The 17,479-nt window shown below is 41.8% G+C and overlaps 2 protein-coding genes across 5 annotated transcripts in view; one reads left to right on the forward strand and one right to left on the reverse strand.

The window, feature by feature from the left end:
• Positions 1–1,791: 1,791 nt before the first annotated feature.
• On the reverse strand, positions 1,792–3,293 carry LOC118998121 (translation initiation factor IF-2-like). The gene is made up of 2 exons (XM_037062039.1): positions 2,826–3,293; positions 1,792–2,543 (listed from the first exon to the last, which is right to left on the reverse strand). The coding sequence occupies exons 1-2, from the start codon at positions 3,107–3,109 to the stop codon at positions 1,946–1,948; spliced, it is 882 nt and encodes a 293-aa protein (XP_036917934.1). The 5' UTR covers positions 3,110–3,293; the 3' UTR covers positions 1,792–1,945.
• The window catches only part of RERE (arginine-glutamic acid dipeptide repeats), a 408,446-nt gene continuing 393,508 nt past the window's right edge, over positions 2,542–17,479 (forward strand). For all 4 annotated transcript variants that reach the window (XM_037062025.1, XM_037062026.1, XM_037062023.1 and 1 more), the window contains exon 1: positions 2,542–2,856. The gene's annotated coding sequence lies outside the window, so the exon portion shown is untranslated. The remainder of the gene's footprint in view (positions 2,857–17,479) is intronic.

Here is a 17,479-nt window from a genome sequence, read left to right on the forward strand (position 1 = left end):
GATTGATGTTACTCTCTTACATTGATGGTTCTTTCTCTCTTTCTAACTCCCATCCCCTTTCTCTAAAAATAAATAAGCAAATATTTAAAAAAATAAATGGAGAATAAAAAAACACCACCACATTTAACGGGCTGTCGTCAGGACTAAGTGGGCTAAAGGACGCAACATACTCAGCCTAGCGCTCGGGACTTACAAGCTTTCAATCAATGGTTTTATAGCTGTTATTACCTTATCAGCCTCTCAGATCCTTGGCAGGCAGGCTGTCTGTACTCTCTGGCTTTATGACTGGCCCACAACTCTTGCATGGGATTGTTAAACAATTTGCTAATTTTATGGCTTGATACCGTACCATTATGCTTTGCAATTATGTGGACTTTTGAGATTTCTAAATCATGTTGTCATAAATAAATGATAATGATGCCCATCCCTACTACTCCAGTAAATGTAGTTTCCTGATCTCGAGAGATCACTGATCACTGCTGAGTGACTGAGACCTGTTCATTGAATGTTGAGATCTGTTTATTGAATCTATTATGTTGTAAAATTCAGTTTTCATGATATTAGGTATGTAAGGCAGTATTAACCACTTTTCCCATTTCAATGCTGATGCAATTGCACCAGACTAGATTTTTCTTGCTTAAAGTTACTGGTGGGAGGAATAAGGGGATGGGGGGAGGTAGAAGAGAATAAAGGGGGCGATATACGGTGATGGAAAGAGACTTGACTTTGGGTGGTGAACACACAATACAATATACAGATGATGTATTACAGAACTTATATAATTTTATTAACCAATGTCACTCCAATAAATTCAATACAATTTTTTTAAAAAGTTACTCAAAAAGAAATGGCAAGATTCTATTTGTTTTTAGATCTCTTGGGTCACAGTCTAATAATATCTGCTAGTTAAAACATTCCTAAAAGAAACTGTTGAAGCCCTGGCTGGTGTAGCTCAGTGGATTGAGCTCGGGCCTGCGAACCAGAGGATCGAGGTTCTATTCCCAGTCAGGGCACATGCCTGGGTTGTAGTCCAGTTCCCTGCCGGCCAACTCCCAGCAGGGGACGCACAAAAGGCAACCATACATTGATGTTTCTCTCCCTCTCTCCTTCCCCTCTAAAGATAAATAAATAAAAAAATCTTTAAAAAAAAAAAAAAAGAATGGATTTGAAAAAAAAAAAAAAAAAAAAAAAAAAAGAAACTGTTGGATGTGAAATTACAATCTGAATAGATATTCCAAAAAGAAAATGATCACTTTATTTGAAATAGATGAATGAATTATTTTGTGCTATGTTCTATCCCTTAATTTTACATATATATAATCTCTATCTTAACTCCTTCAGGAAAGACGTATGGTATAAGGACACCAATAAACATTTACAGTATATTAGCAAACAATAAGCTGATGATTCACTCTGGATTCATGCCGGGGCTGTGAAAGAACTCAATAAAAATGACATGCATTTCAAAAACTGAAGATCATAATTAAAATTTCCAAGCCTCTCAAACTTATAAATTATATTAAATAGAGTATGAGCATTTGGCCTGCTCCTCACTCCCCTAATAGCATCGTAGACCCTGTGATTTATCAGTCTTTGGAGAAATGGAACAGAACATCATGTTTCTCAAAGAAAAAAAGGTGATATTTAGCTTTTTCTTTTTTTGAAAAAATTTTTCAAACTTACAGCATAGAGTTGTGTACACTGCTCTCTTTCTAAAATCCCGTCAGTGGTTATAGGACCTTCTTTATTCCCTGATGAGACTTTTCAGGCTTTTCTTCTTATTCTTTTCAAAAAAAGCAGCGCGATCCGCCAATTTCATTTTTCTTTCTTACTCTTTTGCTATAGACTTAATTTGAAAACATTAATGCTCATCAGAATTTCGAGGGTCTTTAAGAAAAATGTTCGAATCCACTTCGCATTCCCCCTAGGAATATGAATCCAAGTCTTAAGTGGCTGAAAAGGCAGATTGTGTGACTCTGGTAATAACAGAAGCAACCGGACACCGGTCCGTCCTGCCCAGGGGACCTGCCCCTCGCGCACCGCGGCCCCCTCGGGCACAAAGATACGGCCGGCGGGAGCGAGGGGGCGCCCAGCCCACCGCCCGGCCGCCTCCTGGAGTGCGCAATCGAGCCTGAACCCTGGTGTTGCCAGAAGCCAGCCGCTCCCTATCTTCTCTTCTGCTTATTTTATTAGAAAAGGGAAAGGAAAAAAAAGAGACACAAGGAGAAGCCCTGCCCCCTCCGCTTCCCATTGGCCCCGCCTTCGCATGCGTCACACCAAAACGGACCAATGGTAGGGTGCGATACTGCGAGGTGGGCCGGACCCGAGCGCGGAGTGGGCGGTGGGTCGGTGCAGCAACCCTGCCGCGGCTCGGCCTCCATCGCCGAGGTGCCGCTGCTCCCACAGACGCTCGCGAGCCGCTCCCCGCGCTCCCTGCCTCGTCTTCCTCCCGCACTCCCGAGACTCTCGCCCGGCTCGGGTCTCGCCTTTGCCTCCTCCTTCCCTCGCTCGCCTCCCACATTGACTCTGCCTCATTTTCTCTCCTAGTTGAGGAAAAGAAAAAAAATCCTCCTCCTTAGGGAGCCCCCTCGCCCTCAGGAAAACAAAACGAGACATGGTCCTGGGCTCCCGCTCCTGAGAGACCCGCGGAGCGAGGAGCTGGGAGACCAGTGGAGACTGCACGGAAGGTCACTGGAGGGAAGCCCCTGCAGCCCCGCCTCGGTCCCCGCCGCGGCCGGCCCCTCCTCGGCCAGAGCCCGGCGGCCCCCAGCCCCGCGGGCCTCCCGCCGCGTCCCCCCACTTTCCCGGGAGCCGGCCGAACACACCTCCGTTGATGGTGTAGCGCACCGGGGGAAGGTAAGAGTCCAAGTTGGCCGCGCGTGGCGTCTGCTTGCTTTTCTGGCCCCGGGTCCTGGGCACCGGGCGTGGGGCGTGGGGCGGGCTGGAGGTGGGCGTGGAGTCCTCGTCCGGTGGGAGCCCGAAAGCGAAGGCCGGTGGGGCGCCGCGCACGCCCGGAGGCCGAGGGCGAGCGCCTTCTTCGGCCCGGGCCGGGCCGGGGGACTGTCCCACTCGCCGGCGGACCCCCGCTCCTCCTTGGCGGCGTGTTCATGCTCTCGTTTGACTTGTCTGAGGGTGCCCTGTTTCGTGCGACGGAATTACTGGCCGAGTGGAGGAGAGGAAAAAAGGCAGTCAGGGCCGAAACGGTGCATTGCTGGAATGCGTGTGGATTTGGGGGGCTTCGGGGAGGACTTTTCAGGAACCCCTTTGGCCTTAGGCGATGATCCGCTCTTTGTGCTCTCAGGCTCTACTTCTCCGCTCTGTGGGGTTTTAGTAAATTATGAAACCCAGATCACTTGCAGCAGAAGAGGGTTCTTATTGCCGTGTTTTAGTTATGCTCCCGGAAAGAGAGGGGCTCTATTTTTATTTTTATTTTTTGAAGGTTTTGGAAAGAAGAGAAGGAGTTTTACGCGGAGGGGGCGGTGTGTGTGTTGAGGGGGAAAGTCCTGCAGGTTTCCTTTGAAACTGGCTGCTTGAGAAGTTGTGCACAGGAAAACAAAATGATTCATTGTTGAATTGTCATTTTCCTCTGCCTCTTTTCCAAGGGTTGCTTACAATTTTTCTGGATTACAGACTTCAGACATTGATTTGGGCAGAATGTGTCCTTGAGAAACTGGGTGCCTTAAACGTTTCAGTATGTGTTGCTATTTTAAGGTACATTTAAAAAGTAGTTTTGTGTGAATCCCGAAATAGCTTTCTCCGCAGCAATTTTTTAGATACAATAAAGGTAACTAGTAAAAGAGGCACTTGGTGAATTACAAAACAAACATTTTAGTGGGACACAAATTGATGCATCATGTGCTTTGGTTTGAAACAGTTTTGATACAGCTTTTCATAGAGAGAGAGACCTTTTTGTCTGGTGTACACTGGATTCTTCAGTCTGGTGGGGGAGGGGAGAGAGGATGGGTCTATACAATAATAAAATCATCTTTGGGTAGCTGCTTCCTTCCATGGACTTGCTTGCTGAGTTCATTCCACCGTAAATTATAAACCAGTTTTGATTTTGAGGGCCCAGGCTGGGTGGAAGGCCGGCTTCCAGCTCTCGCTGTTGTTGTTGTTGTTGAGGTCGAAGGGAAAAGAGGCAGAAACACACACAGACACACACACTGCCAGGCTGAGGGCTCATTGTTCTTCCACACACATTCATTCTCTCTCCCATATTTGGGACTAGGTTTGCACAGACCATCACAGCTCTTTTTGGGAGAGAGGAGAGAAGATGGGGGAAGGGGTGGGCATTTCTTTCTCTCCGCTCGCTTTCACCTACCTCACGTCTGGCCTTTTCCCTCAACCTTGTAGAGGCAGAAGAGTGCATTGGAAACTAAAGGACTCTCAGAAACATGTTCAGACTCCTCTTCTGCATCTCCGTTTCTTCCCTTTGCAGCCCTGGTTTCTGCTGCTCGCTCTTATTTGTGTATGCAAAGATAAAATCCCTCTTCATATGTCATGGCCTGACAGCTTTCAAATTGCTCATTGCCATGACTTTGTTGGGGACAGTGATTTGTTCAGTTGACTCTTGTAGTGAATGTGATGGAGGTCATTTTTTCTTGGTAGAAGTAGGTTGTTTTAGTTAAGGTTATTAAGCACATATTTGAGGTTAATATTTAGCAAAGTGTGTTTGGGTGTTTTGACATACTAGTGGTCTGGTGGTTTGATGGGTTTGCTAGCTATTGAGCCATCAGTTTGTTTTATGTTATAGACGGGGTGTTGTAAGACAAGATCTGGTTTTCTGCTTTGGGGGCTAGTGGAAAAGCTTCCTTTGAACACTGGACAGGGAATGGGCTAAGAGAGTCCATCTGGGGTAAATCCAGCTCTGGGCCAAGGATGGAAGCTGGTGTGTATACTGGTAGGTTGCAGAATAGCGCCTTCTACTGCTTAATTGCTTTGAAGGATCCAGGCGAAGAATGGGGGAGGGGAATTAATGGCTGAGGCCTAATGATTTTCTTTTGAATGCAGTTGTAGTGTTTTTCTGCAAATGCCACTTCCATGAGCTGCTAATAGATGCTTTTTGACAGTTGCATGGAGGCTTTTTATGTTATTGGCTGTGTCTTGACATTAATTTGTTCTATTATCAGAAGTATTTACACATTGTGACTTCTAAGGACTGAGTTGATATTCTTTTGTCTTTTACAGGAAATTTAGTTTGTCTTGAAATTTTAAACAAAATGGGGGATTTATTTGTGTTTTTCATGAGGGAAATTGTGTATACATTAGCAGTCTTGAAAAAGTTTTCAGTATCATTAATAAAAAGTCAAATAGACCTACTGTATAGAAAGAAAAATCCTAGCCCTGGACCCAGAGTTTCCTCTTGGATTTAACAGGGGGAAGGTGTGTGTGTGGGGGTGAGGAACTGGGGTGAGGCAGATAAAATATGGAGGGGTTAGGGGAGGAGCTCACTAAAATCAGTAATTTTGTGCATGTAATGGTGTTCCATTGCAATAGTTTTCAATACTCATGTAAACATAAATGCATTTATAGAATGACTTATTCTATGGATTAGATTAAAAAATTAGAAGTAAGAGAAAATATGAAACAAGTGTGTACATAGATTAATTAACACAGGACAAATTCCTGTTCAAAGGCTTCTAAACCAATGTGTAGTTTCAGAGATAATCTGCTTGTTCAATGCCTGGAAGGGTTTTTATTAGCATTTTATCCCATCTTTGTTTTAATGTAATAAACTGTTTAGAGAGGTTTGTAGTGGCGAGGAGAACTCAGTATAGAGTAGTTATCTTCTGTTCCAGACTGGCTACTCATAGGAATGCGATTTCTGATTCACTTTGCTTTCAAAACATAGAGCAAATCTATAAGTCATATATTTTTTACAATGAAATATGAACAGTTGAAATGTATTATTTATTCAGTAGGAATAGAGTCAGTTAATTTCAATCCAGTATAGCCTCTGCCAGTGTTTTGTTTCAAGGTGACTAGAGTAACTAGAACTGATGCAAAACACAAACATAATCCAAACCAAGAAATCTGTGCACCAGTTATTTTTTTCAAGTTTGACTTACTGGTCAGGCAAAAAAGTTTTTAAAAAGTGGGACGGTAACTGCACAGAAATATGCCAGATGCTGTAAAAAGACACATAGAAAAATATGATCTATACCTTTCTAAAAACCAGTGTATGTTGAATATTATTATGGATTTAGTAAGCAGTTGTTACTTTTAAAATTAGTTTTGAATCTTTAACATCTTGTTCAAATCTCAATAATCAAAAAAACATTTAAGTAGTAAAATGAGTTGTATGTGCGCGGTTGTTTTGTGTGCTTTCCTACTAACTGCTTTTGGCAGCTTCTCTAGCAGTTGATTTAAAGGTTAAGATAGCAGAAAATTCAGATGTTTAAGTGAGTCATTAGTGTAACATAGCTGTGAACTTCGTTACACATACTTGCACACCCTGAAACAATGCACTATTGTCTTACATAATCAGTTTCTCATAATGCTGTGCTCTGGTTGTTCATATGGGTTTTCAGCAACCAGAAACTCCTCTTGAATCAAATGGAAGTGATTGTTAATTACTAGTATCTTGGTAATTATTACAGATTTATAGCTTTGCTTGTCCTATTTAAGTATGATTTTGGTGAGCCTGTTGACTTGTGCTTGGTTTCTTATCTGACAGTTTTCTAGTGTTTCTTTTTTTTTTTAAAGATTTTATTCATTTATCTTTAGAGAGGAAGGGAAGGAGAGAAGGAAACATCAATGTATGGTTGCCTCTCGTGCGTCCCCTGCCGGGAACTGGCCTGCAACTCAGGCATGTGCCCTGACTGTGAATTGAACCGAGATCATGTGGTTCGCAGGCCCGCACTCAATTCACTGAGCTACACCAGCCAGGGCTCTAGTGTTTCTTAAATAATGAGGAGAAATGAGCATTTATGTGTTAGAAAATTGTTAAGATTGCTTAAGCCATGTTAATGAATATCTGATCACAAAACTGAAAAACTCTCAAATACTAACTACATTTACTAGTTTGAAGTTTTGGTTGGAATTTTGATTTAATTAACTTGGTGTGCGAAGCAGTGTATGATGTAACACATGTCTGTATATTAGGTAACTAGGCCAGGTAGGACAGCTCATGTAAGAACTTTTATTTGGGCCATGGCTACGTAGCTCAGTTGGTTAGAGCATTGTCCCCAATGTGCCAAGGTTGCAGGTTTGATCCCTGGTCAGGACACATTACAAGAATCAACCAATGAATGCATGAAGAAGTGTAACAACAAATCAGCGTTTGTTTTTCTCTCTCTCTCTCTCAAATAAATTAAACAAACATACTTTTTGTAAAGTGAACTATTTATGCCAATGTAAAATTGTTTCTTTTATTTGGTGAAATTTGCCAGTATGTCACCATAAGCAATATATATATAACTGTGACATTTTTCTCTATATGGTTAAATATCAAAGTGATATGCTCTCTGATTCATAGAGTACTTGGTGTTTAAGGAATCCTCATAGCCTGTTTGTCTTGGGCTTTTGCATCAGAAGTGAAAGCCATGGATCAGGCCCTAATTTTAAACTAGTTATACATGTGATTTGTAAGGGTTTTGGTTAGGCTTCTTTGGTTGCAAGCAGAAAGTCTCTCAAGTCATCTCAGGTGTTGGGGAAAAGTGGAGCAAAAGTGTAATCCTTGAGAGTCAGGCCTCACAGAAAAACAACTCCAGGTTCAGATGGGCCTCATGGGATGTTGGAATACTGTTAGGGGTCCCATCCAGCTTTAGTGACAGGATAACCTTGTGGCCTCCTTAGCAGACTTTGTTGAGCCATACCAAGTTCTAGGGCTGTGTATGATTGTCCAGGCTGTGCGTAGCAAAAGGACACCACTTTAAAGGGGACAATATTTTTTACCTTGTGGGCCTGGACTAACCTGAAAGGGAGCTTGTGCGCCAAGCATGGTCATCCAGCAGGAGGGGAGAGTCATTCCCACAAAAACCCTTTCCAGAACATGGACACACACACACACACACACACACACTCATACTCACACTCAGCAAAACATGCACATACACATTTATGGACACCTATGCATGTCCACCAGGCTACCAGAGATCCAGTTTCTGACCCTGTTACTTCTTCTGGGGGTGGAGGTGGAGGAGAGGGGTGGTGACACTTAACATTTGTTGGGTGAATACAGTTTAGGGGGAGTGTGAGCAGGTGAGAATGTGGGCATATGTCTGCATGTGTGAATTCAGAGAAGCTGCCTGGGAAGGCTCTGGAAACCTCTCCTTCTTTGGGCAGAACCTGGCTACACTGACTTAAGAAGATGTTAATTACATGAAAACATCATTCAGGTGAATTTGAGGTGAATGCTCCTTATTAAACCCAGAGCCTGTGTTTCCCCTGCCCCTCATTCCTCTTTCCCTCCCCTCCTCTGTCATTATGTGTTAGACATTGAATATGACTAGGAGGGTATCATCGTCTGCAACCCTGTGCCCTCTGGCAGGGCTACCACAAAAGGTTGTTCAGATTGGACTGAACAGCCAGAGCTGGCCCACCTACTCCTCTGTATTCACTCCACTGTTTTGTCTCTCTCTCTTTTTTTAAGATTTTATTTATTTGTCTTTAGAGAGGAAGGAAAGGAGAGAAGGAGAGAAATATCAATGTATGGTTGCTTCTTGTGAGTCCCCCGCTGGGAACTGGCCTGCAACCCAGGCATGTGGCCTGACTGGGAATTGAACCGCAATCGTGTGGTTCGCAGGCCCATGCTCAATCCACTGAGCTACACCAGCCAGGCCTGTTTTATCTCTTAAGTTTTCTTTGTATCTTTATGCTTCTGCTTTCACTTCTACTCCTAACCACTCTTTATACCTTTAATTAATACTTCCCAGGAGAGATCACATGGGTTGTTAGTTATCATCACTTAGTTAAGGGTTTGGGACAGACCACCCTACCAGCCTTCCATACATATGGTGGGGTGCTCACCCCTTTCAAGCCAGCTCTCAAGAAGTACATAGTGGGAGCCCAGGGAATGGGAGGCACTCTAAGCCATGGCCTATGGAAAGGGAATTTCTTTTCTTATATATCCTATCATATTTTTTTTTATCTTTTTTTAAAAGATTTTATTTATTTATTTATCTTTAGAGGGGAAGGAGAGAAACATCAGTGTATGGTTGCCTTTCGTGCATCCCCTGCTGGGAGTTGGCCTGCAGGGAATCAGCCTGCAACCCAGGTATGTGCCCTGACTGGGAATCAAACCGCGATTCTTTGATTCGCAGGCCCGTGCTCAATCCACTGAGCTACACCAGCCAGGGCTACCTATCATATTTTTATCATCTTCATTTTCTCTTACACTATGTGGCTATTGTTGCTTTTGGTAGCTTATCTAATAGTTTTTTATATTTAAAAAAATATTTTATTTATTTATTTTTAGAGAGAGGGGAAGGGAGGGTGAAAGAGAGGGAGAGAAACATCATTGTGTGGTAGCCTCCTGAGCACCCCCTGCTGGGGACCTGGCCTGCAACCAAGGCATGTGTCCTGAATGAGGATTGAACCAGCGACCCTTTGGTTCACAGGCCAGCACTCAATTCACTGAGCCACATCAGCCATGGCTCTAATAGTTTATTTTTATTTTTTAAAAAGGTTTATTGCCCTGGCTGGTATGGCTCAGTGGATTGAGCGCTGGCCTATGAACTGAAAGGTTGCTGACTTGATTCCTGGTCAGTGCGAATGCCTGGGTTTCAGGCTAGGTCTTAGGTAGGGAGTGTGCGAGAGGCAACTGACTGATGTATCTCTTCACACTGATGTTTCTCTCCTTCTCTTTCTCCCTCCCTTCCCCTCTCTCTAAAAATAAAAATAAATAAAATCTAAAAAAAAGATTTTATTTATTTATCTTTAGAGGGGAAGGGAAAGAGAGGGAGAGAATATCAATGTATGGTTGCCTCTCGTGGGTCCCCTCCTGGGAACTGGCCTGCAACCCAGGTGTGTGCCCTGACTGGGAATCAAACCGTGATCCTTTGGTTCGCAGGCCCGCGCTCAATCCACTGAGCTACGCCAGCCAGGCCTAAAAAATTTTTTTTTATTTAAAGATTTTATATATTTTTTAGAGACGCAGGGAGAAAAACATCAGTGTGTGAGAGAAACATCGATAGTTTGTTTCTCGCACGGCCTCTACCCAGGACCTGGCTCACAATCCAGGCATGTGCCCTGGCCAGACTGAACTGATGACCTTTCACTTTGCAGGATGACATCCATCCCACTGAGTTACAAGGGTCAGGGCATTATCTAATAGTTTATTTTGTGTTAAGAAACTCTACATAGTTATAACTGGTAGTCAGTTATCATCTCTTTAGGTGTGATCATTTATTACATTTGTCTTATTGTCCTTTTATTTTCTGTAAATCTATCCATCTACCTGTCTGCCTATCTGCCTACCCAAGTCAGTATTTCCCAAACCATATTCATAGCATACTAATATGCTACAAGTGTTCTGAGGTCAAATCAATTTGTAATGCACATTAGCACCTAAAGTCTCATAAATGTCCTGTAAAATATAGAGGACATTTTGTTTGTTTGTTTGTTTTGCTTGTTTATTCCCCTTCCTGAAAGAATGCTATAACCTTTTTTCAGAAACTAATATTCTGCAAAACAGTTTGTGAAACACATGTAAAATGAATCCTTTGTTAAATAAGTGTCGTGTCCTTTTCTCCTTAATTATGAAGTTCTAAGTGTGTTAGTATTATAATGCTTTGCTGCAGTGTACTATATCTTTCTTTAAGCAAGTTTTGTACTCTAGTTCTTCAGGGGTACAATATAACTGCTTTTCCCACCTTATACATATGTCATTTTGGAGTTTTTTTAAAAAGATTTTATTTATTTATTTATCTTAAGAGGGGAAGGAGAGAGGGAGAGAAACATCAATGTATGGTTGCCTTTCGTGCGTCCCCTGCTGGGAACTGGCCTGCAGGGAACCAGACTGCAACCCAGGCATGTGCCCTGACTGGGAATCGAACCGCAATCCTCTGGTTCGCAGGCTTGTGCTCAATCCACTGAGCTACACCAGCCAGGGCTGGAGTTTTTTTTGATTGTTGCATTCATTATCCCTCATTTCATTTTCTTTTTTTTTTTAAAAAAATTATTTTATTTATTTTTACAGGGAGGGGAAGGGAGGGAAAAAGAGAGGGAGAGAAATACCAATGTGTGGTTGCTTCTCGCGTGCCCCCTACCGGAGGCCTGGCCCATAACCCAGGCATGTGCCCTGACTGGGAATCGAACCAGCGACCCTTTGGTTCACAGGCTGGCACTAAATCCACTGAGCCAGACCAGCCAGGGCTCCCTCATTCCATTTTCAGTGAAATCAGTCAAATCAATATTTTTCTTTTTCACCCCACTCTGGTAGCTATGCTCTTATTCAAAGTTTAGAAACTTCATTTTTGGATACTTGTAGTCTACTGATAGGCACTGGTGAGAATCTTGTAACAAATAAAAATAAAAACAAGTACATAACTGTGCAATTCAGTGAGGTAGCCTTACACGCATGTAAAGATGGAGAGAACAGCTTTCTAGAAGTTTCTATACTGGCCATTGGGATACACGTAACTGCTAGAAGATAAAGATAAGTTTTAGAGACACAAAATACCATGGGGTTGTATTAGTTATGTATTGCTGCATAACAAGTTACTGCAAAACTCAGTTGACAACACATTTATCTCAGGGTTTCTGTGGTCACTTACTTGGGAGTGGCTTAGCTGAGTGGGTCTGCAGGGGCTCTTGTCATCTGAAGGCCTGACTGGGGTTGGAGGCTGTGCTTCAATGGCTTACACACTTGGCTGTGGGCAGAAAGCCTCTGCAGGAGTCCTCAGTTGCTCATTACATGTTACATGGACCTGTCCATATAATTACCTGAGTGACCTCATGATGTGGCATGTGTCTTCCTCCAGGACCAGTGATGAGAGAGGGGGAGAGAGAGGAAGGAAGAGAAAGAGGGAAAGAAATCTTTTATGACTTAAGTCTTAGAAATGACATACTGTGACTTTCACCTTATTCTATTAGTTAGAATCAAGTCACTAAGTCCAGCCCATATGTACAAAGGGAAGGGAGTTAAGATTTACCTCTTGACGGAGGAGTATCAAAGAATTTGTAGACTTATTTTAAAACCTCCACAGGGATTCAAAGGAGAGTGATATAGAAGATTAGAAAAAAGTATTTCTCCCTTTGATTATTTTCAAGTAGTGCTTTATATTAACTGGAGGATAGTTTTGGTTCTTAGAGGAGAGTAACATGACCAAAACCTGACATTACTCATCTTTTCCCTCAACTATTGTTGAGATATTGTTTATGTCCTACTTTCTTCCTATTCTTACATCTGATTTAATCTATTTCAATTAAAACTTTGCTTACTACATATATACTGCCTTAAGTTTTTTTAGTTTGGCCACTCTGTTTCTTTTCCATTCAGTACCTTTTCTTTGGGCCTTTAACCTTCTCATTTATTTTATCACTTTATATTTTGTGTAAATGTTTGTTACTTGCATTCATACCTTAGTATTAACCTTATTCTTTTTTAAAAATATTTTATTTATTTATCTTTAGAGAGGAAGGGAAGGAGAGAAGGAGAGAAACATCAATGTATGGTTGCCTCTCAAGAGTCCCCCACTGGGAACTGGCCTGCAACCCAGGCATGTGGCCTGACTGGGAATTGAACCGCGATCATGTGGCTCGCAGGCCCGTGCTCAATCCACTGAGCTACACCAGCCAGGGCTAATCTTATTCTTTCCATTAGATTGTAAACTCCTTGAAGGCAGAAAGTTTTCTGTAACTACATATGTGTGTTTACACATGGAATTAGACTTATTCTGAAAGGCGCAGTTCATTGACTCTATGATGCCATCAGTAGTAAGATGCACCATTATTTTATGTACCATAAGAGTGAAAATGTATGCTGCTAAGTAAACTGTGTAAGACCTGTCCCAGCTCCAGTGCTATACAAATGTAAAACATTGTACATCTTAAGATCATTGAAATGTCACCTATTTAGTTCATCTCTTTTCACAACTGTACATTCCCTGAAAAGCGTGTCTGAGGATAGACCTTAAAGCAGATTTTTTCTTTCACAGGAACAGTATTATAGGTGGTGTTCTTGCCGAAAGATTTTGTGTGAAAACCTAAGCTATGATGATGTACAATAAAAAGAGATGCTGCCATAAACCTGTAGTCATTATAGTTAAATTTTTTTTAGTTTTCATAGATTATGTATAACCATTATATATTTTGATTTGAAATATGTTATTTATTTATTTAAAAAACACTTTTTAAAAAATATTTTTATTTTTTAAATTACAATTTCCATACACTATTATATTAATTTCAGGTGTACAATGTAGTGATTAGACATTTATATAACTTAGGAAGGTGACCTCCCCAATAAGTCTAGGACCTATCTTACACCATACCTAATTATTGAAATATTATTGATTATGATGGTACCCAAGTACATCCCTATGATGTACTTGACATCTCTGTGACTGTTTTTATAACTGGCAGTTTTTACATTTTAATCCCTTGCCCCCTTTATTTTATTTTATTTTATTTTTTAATATATATATTTTATTGATTATACCATTACAGTTGTTCTATTCCCCCCTTTCATTCCCCTCCACTCTGCGCACCCCTCCCCCACCATTCCCCCCTTTTAGTATATGACCACGTGTTTCAAGTTCTTTAGATTCTATATTTCCCCTACTGTTCTTGCTCTCTCCCTTATCTATTTTCTACCTACTGTGTATGCTATTGTCTGTACCTTCTCCCCCCTTCTCCTCCTCCCACTCCCCTCTTGCTAACCCTCCATGTGTTCTTCATTTCTATGGTTCCACTCCTGATCTAGCTGTCCTCTTGGTTTGCTTTTGTTTTAGGTGTGGTTGTTAATAACTGTGAGTTTGCTGTCCTTTCACTGTTCATATATTTCATCTTCTTTTTCTTATATAAGCCCTTTAACATTTCATATAATAAGGACTTGGTGATGATGAACTCCTTGAACTTGACCTTATCTGAGAAGCACTTTATCTGTCCTTCCATTCTAAATGAAAGCTTTGCTGGATAAAGCAATCTTGGCTGTAGGTCTTTGGATTTCATGACTTGGAATACTTCTTTCCAGCCCCTTCTTGCCTGGAAGGTCTCTTTTGAGAAATCCACTGACAGTCTGATGGGTACTCCTTTGTAGGTGACTGTCCCCTTATCCCTTGCTGCTTCTAGGATTCTCTCCTTCATTTTAGTCTTGGTTAATATAATTATGATCTTCCTTGGTGTGTTCCTCCTTGGATTCAACTTCTTTGGTACTCTCTGAGCTTCCTGGATTTCCTGGAAGTCCAGTTCCTTTGCCAGACTGGGGAAGTTCTCCTTTATTATTTGTTCAAATAAGTGTTCCACTCGTGGCTGTTTCTTTTCCCCTTCTGGTACCCCTATAATTTGGATGTTGGAACATTTAAAGATGTCCTGGAGGTTCCTAAGCCTCTCCTCATTTTTTGAATTCTCATTTCTTCATTCCTTTCTGGTTGGATGTTTGGTTCTTCCTTCTGGTCCATTCCATTGATTTGAGTCCCAGTTTCCTTTCCATCACTATTGGTTTCCTGTGCATTTCCCTCCATTTCAATTAGCTTAAATTAGCCTTCATTTGTTCCTCTAATTTGTGACTATAATCCACCAGTTCTGTGAGCATCTTGATCACCAGTGTTTTGAACTGTGCATCTGAGAGACTGGCTATTTCTTGGTCGCTGAGAGTTATCGGTTCTGGGGCTTTGAGTTCTTCTTGAGCCATATTTTGGACTGTTGGTGCCTGTTACGTATGAGGAGCAGAGCCCTAGAGGTTCACCAGAGCAGGGCAACTCAGTCGCTGGGTTGTGATGCTGTATGTGGGGGCGGGGTCAAAGAGGAGCAATGGCGACCGGTCTGCTGCCTCCCGCTGCAGCTGCCAACGTCACCAGGCACGCTGGGTCCTGCACGTTCTGTCCCACTGGGCGCAAATGTGTGACCAATGTGTGACCGTGGTCAGCCTGCCCACACCCTCACTGGGTCCTGGCTGCTACTTCGGCTGCCTGTGTGCCTGGGTTGGGGGATCTTTCCTGCCCGACCTTGCTCCGCTGCTGTCTCTGCCCCTCTTACCGGTCCGGTTGAATGGTTCGTTGTTGTCGGACTTCCGTATAGTTCAATTTTCTGTTCTTTGGCTGTGTCTTTGTTTACTAAACCTTTGTTGTATTCAAACTTGGTTGTGGGAGAAGGCACGGTGTTTCCACCTACATCTTGGCAGAAGTCCCTTGCCGAAATATGTTTTTTATGTATAATGTCCTAAAATACTTACTACCCTGCTGCATCATCTGTTTGACCTAAAATATGTTTATTTTATTATTATTTTTTAATGTTTTATTTTTAATTTCAGTTGACATACAATATTATATTAATTTTAGCTATACAACATAGTGATTAGTCATTTATGTAACTTACAAAGTGGTCACCTGGGTACGTCTAGTACTCATCTGACTCCATAGTAACTTTATTCTAAACATTGGTGTTCTTCCTGATGCTATCCTTCAACTTCTCCTTCGGCAGCATTGTCTTCCAAAGTGCCTTCCTTTCTCTCCTAAGATCCAGGTCCCTGTTGCCTCTCTACCTCCTTGGATATCTTTTGTTTTTTACTTTTTAAAGATTTTATTTATTTTTAGAGAGAGGAGAAGGGAGGGAGAAAGAGAGGGAGAGAAACATCTATCTGTGGTTGCCTCTTGTGCACCCCCTACTGGGGACCTGGCCCACAATGCTGGACGTGCCCTGACTGGGAATTCAACCGGAGACCCCTTGCTTCACAGTCTGGTGCTCAATCCACTAAGCCACACCAGCCAGGGCCCCCTTCTTGGGTATCCTTTGGGAACTGAGATGCAAAATTTATCAATCTGTATTTGTCCGCTCTTAACTTTTCTACTATTGGAGCAAAGTAGTTGAGAGCTGTAGTATTAATCCCCAGCCTGCTACTTGTTAACTCTGTGACTTTAGGCAAGTTCCTTACCTTTCTTTGTCTCAGTTTCCTCATTTGTAAAATGGAGATAATAATAGTACTCATCTCACAAGTTTGTTGTGCGGATCAGAGTAATTGCCTAAAATGTCTCTGGTAAATAGTATATGCTCGGTAATATTACTCTCTATTTATTATTATAGTTACCATCATCCAGAGATCTAGCTTTCTACTATGTTCCCTGTCTTTTCTGTCTGTAATACTCAACCACTGGGAGACAGGTAGGACCAATAGGTCAACTCTAGAAGTTTTGTGTAAATTCTCTATTAGTCCTATCAACTGTAAAATTTTTACCATTCCATGAATATAGGAAATGCTACAAAACAGTACATGATTAAGTACCAAGTGAATGGCACAGACCATGGAGTAATGATGCATCTTGGGTTGTTGATAAATGATCAGGATATCATAGCTTTGCTGTTCTTCTTCATTATGATGTTCCTGAAGGAGATTTTATATTTACAAATAGAACAGTGGCAAGTGGGAAACTCAAAGTATTATTTTATTATTAATCGAGCCCTTGGTTAAAATACCAGTGTATAGTTATCTAGTAAACTACTTGGAGTGTATTGCTTAAGCTTGCAGCCTAGGCAGGGGATTTCCCTTACACCTAAATTTCACTACTTTATCACAGTAGTCTTTTAGGGCGTGTCTGAGAGAAATGAACAAGAGAAAGATAGCAGACCCTCATATATATATATATCTATGTGATTTTCTATATGCATTTAATCTTCATACTTAAAAAGAAGGTCCAGTCCGTCTGACTCAATCAGATTAATATTCCCTCTTAGAGATCTTGTGGTAGAGGATGGAGAGACAGAGATGCATTTTATTGGTGTAACTTCAGCTCTCTGGTAGCTTGGTTTAANTTTCACTACTTTATCACAGTAGTCTTTTAGGGCGTGTCTGAGAGAAATGAACAAGAGAAAGATAGCAGACCCTCATATATATATATATCTATGTGATTTTCTATATGCATTTAATCTTCATACTTAAAAAGAAGGTCCAGTCCGTCTGACTCAATCAGATTAATATTACCTCTTAGAGATCTTGTGGTAGAGGATGGAGAGACAGAGATACATTTTATTGGTGTAACTTCAGCTCTCTAGTAGCTTGGTTTAATGGTCTGTGAGGAATAACTAAAAATAGTTGGCCATTGCCCTAACTGGTGTGGCTTAGTTGGTAGGGTCATGGGTTTGATCCCCTGTTTGGGCACATGCCTAGGTTTTGGGTTTGGTCCCTAGCTGGGCCTTATATGAGGGGCAGCTGGTCAAATATGATTGTATATGATTATGTTAGTGGAGCAAAGTTGAGGCCTGATTATATTATACTTGGTCTGAAACACGAATATGACGACAGAACGGGGATGATTGGAGGCTAGAACAGAGGCTTCAGACTGTTGTGCTCAGATTCTTCAGCTTTGGGTTTATTGCTGTT

The sequence above is a fragment of the Sturnira hondurensis genome, unplaced genomic scaffold (assembly GCF_014824575.4).
Source record: "Sturnira hondurensis isolate 20B ecotype Veracruz unplaced genomic scaffold, ASM1482457v3 Scaffold0013931, whole genome shotgun sequence".
Lineage (NCBI taxonomy): Eukaryota > Metazoa > Chordata > Mammalia > Chiroptera > Phyllostomidae > Sturnira > Sturnira hondurensis.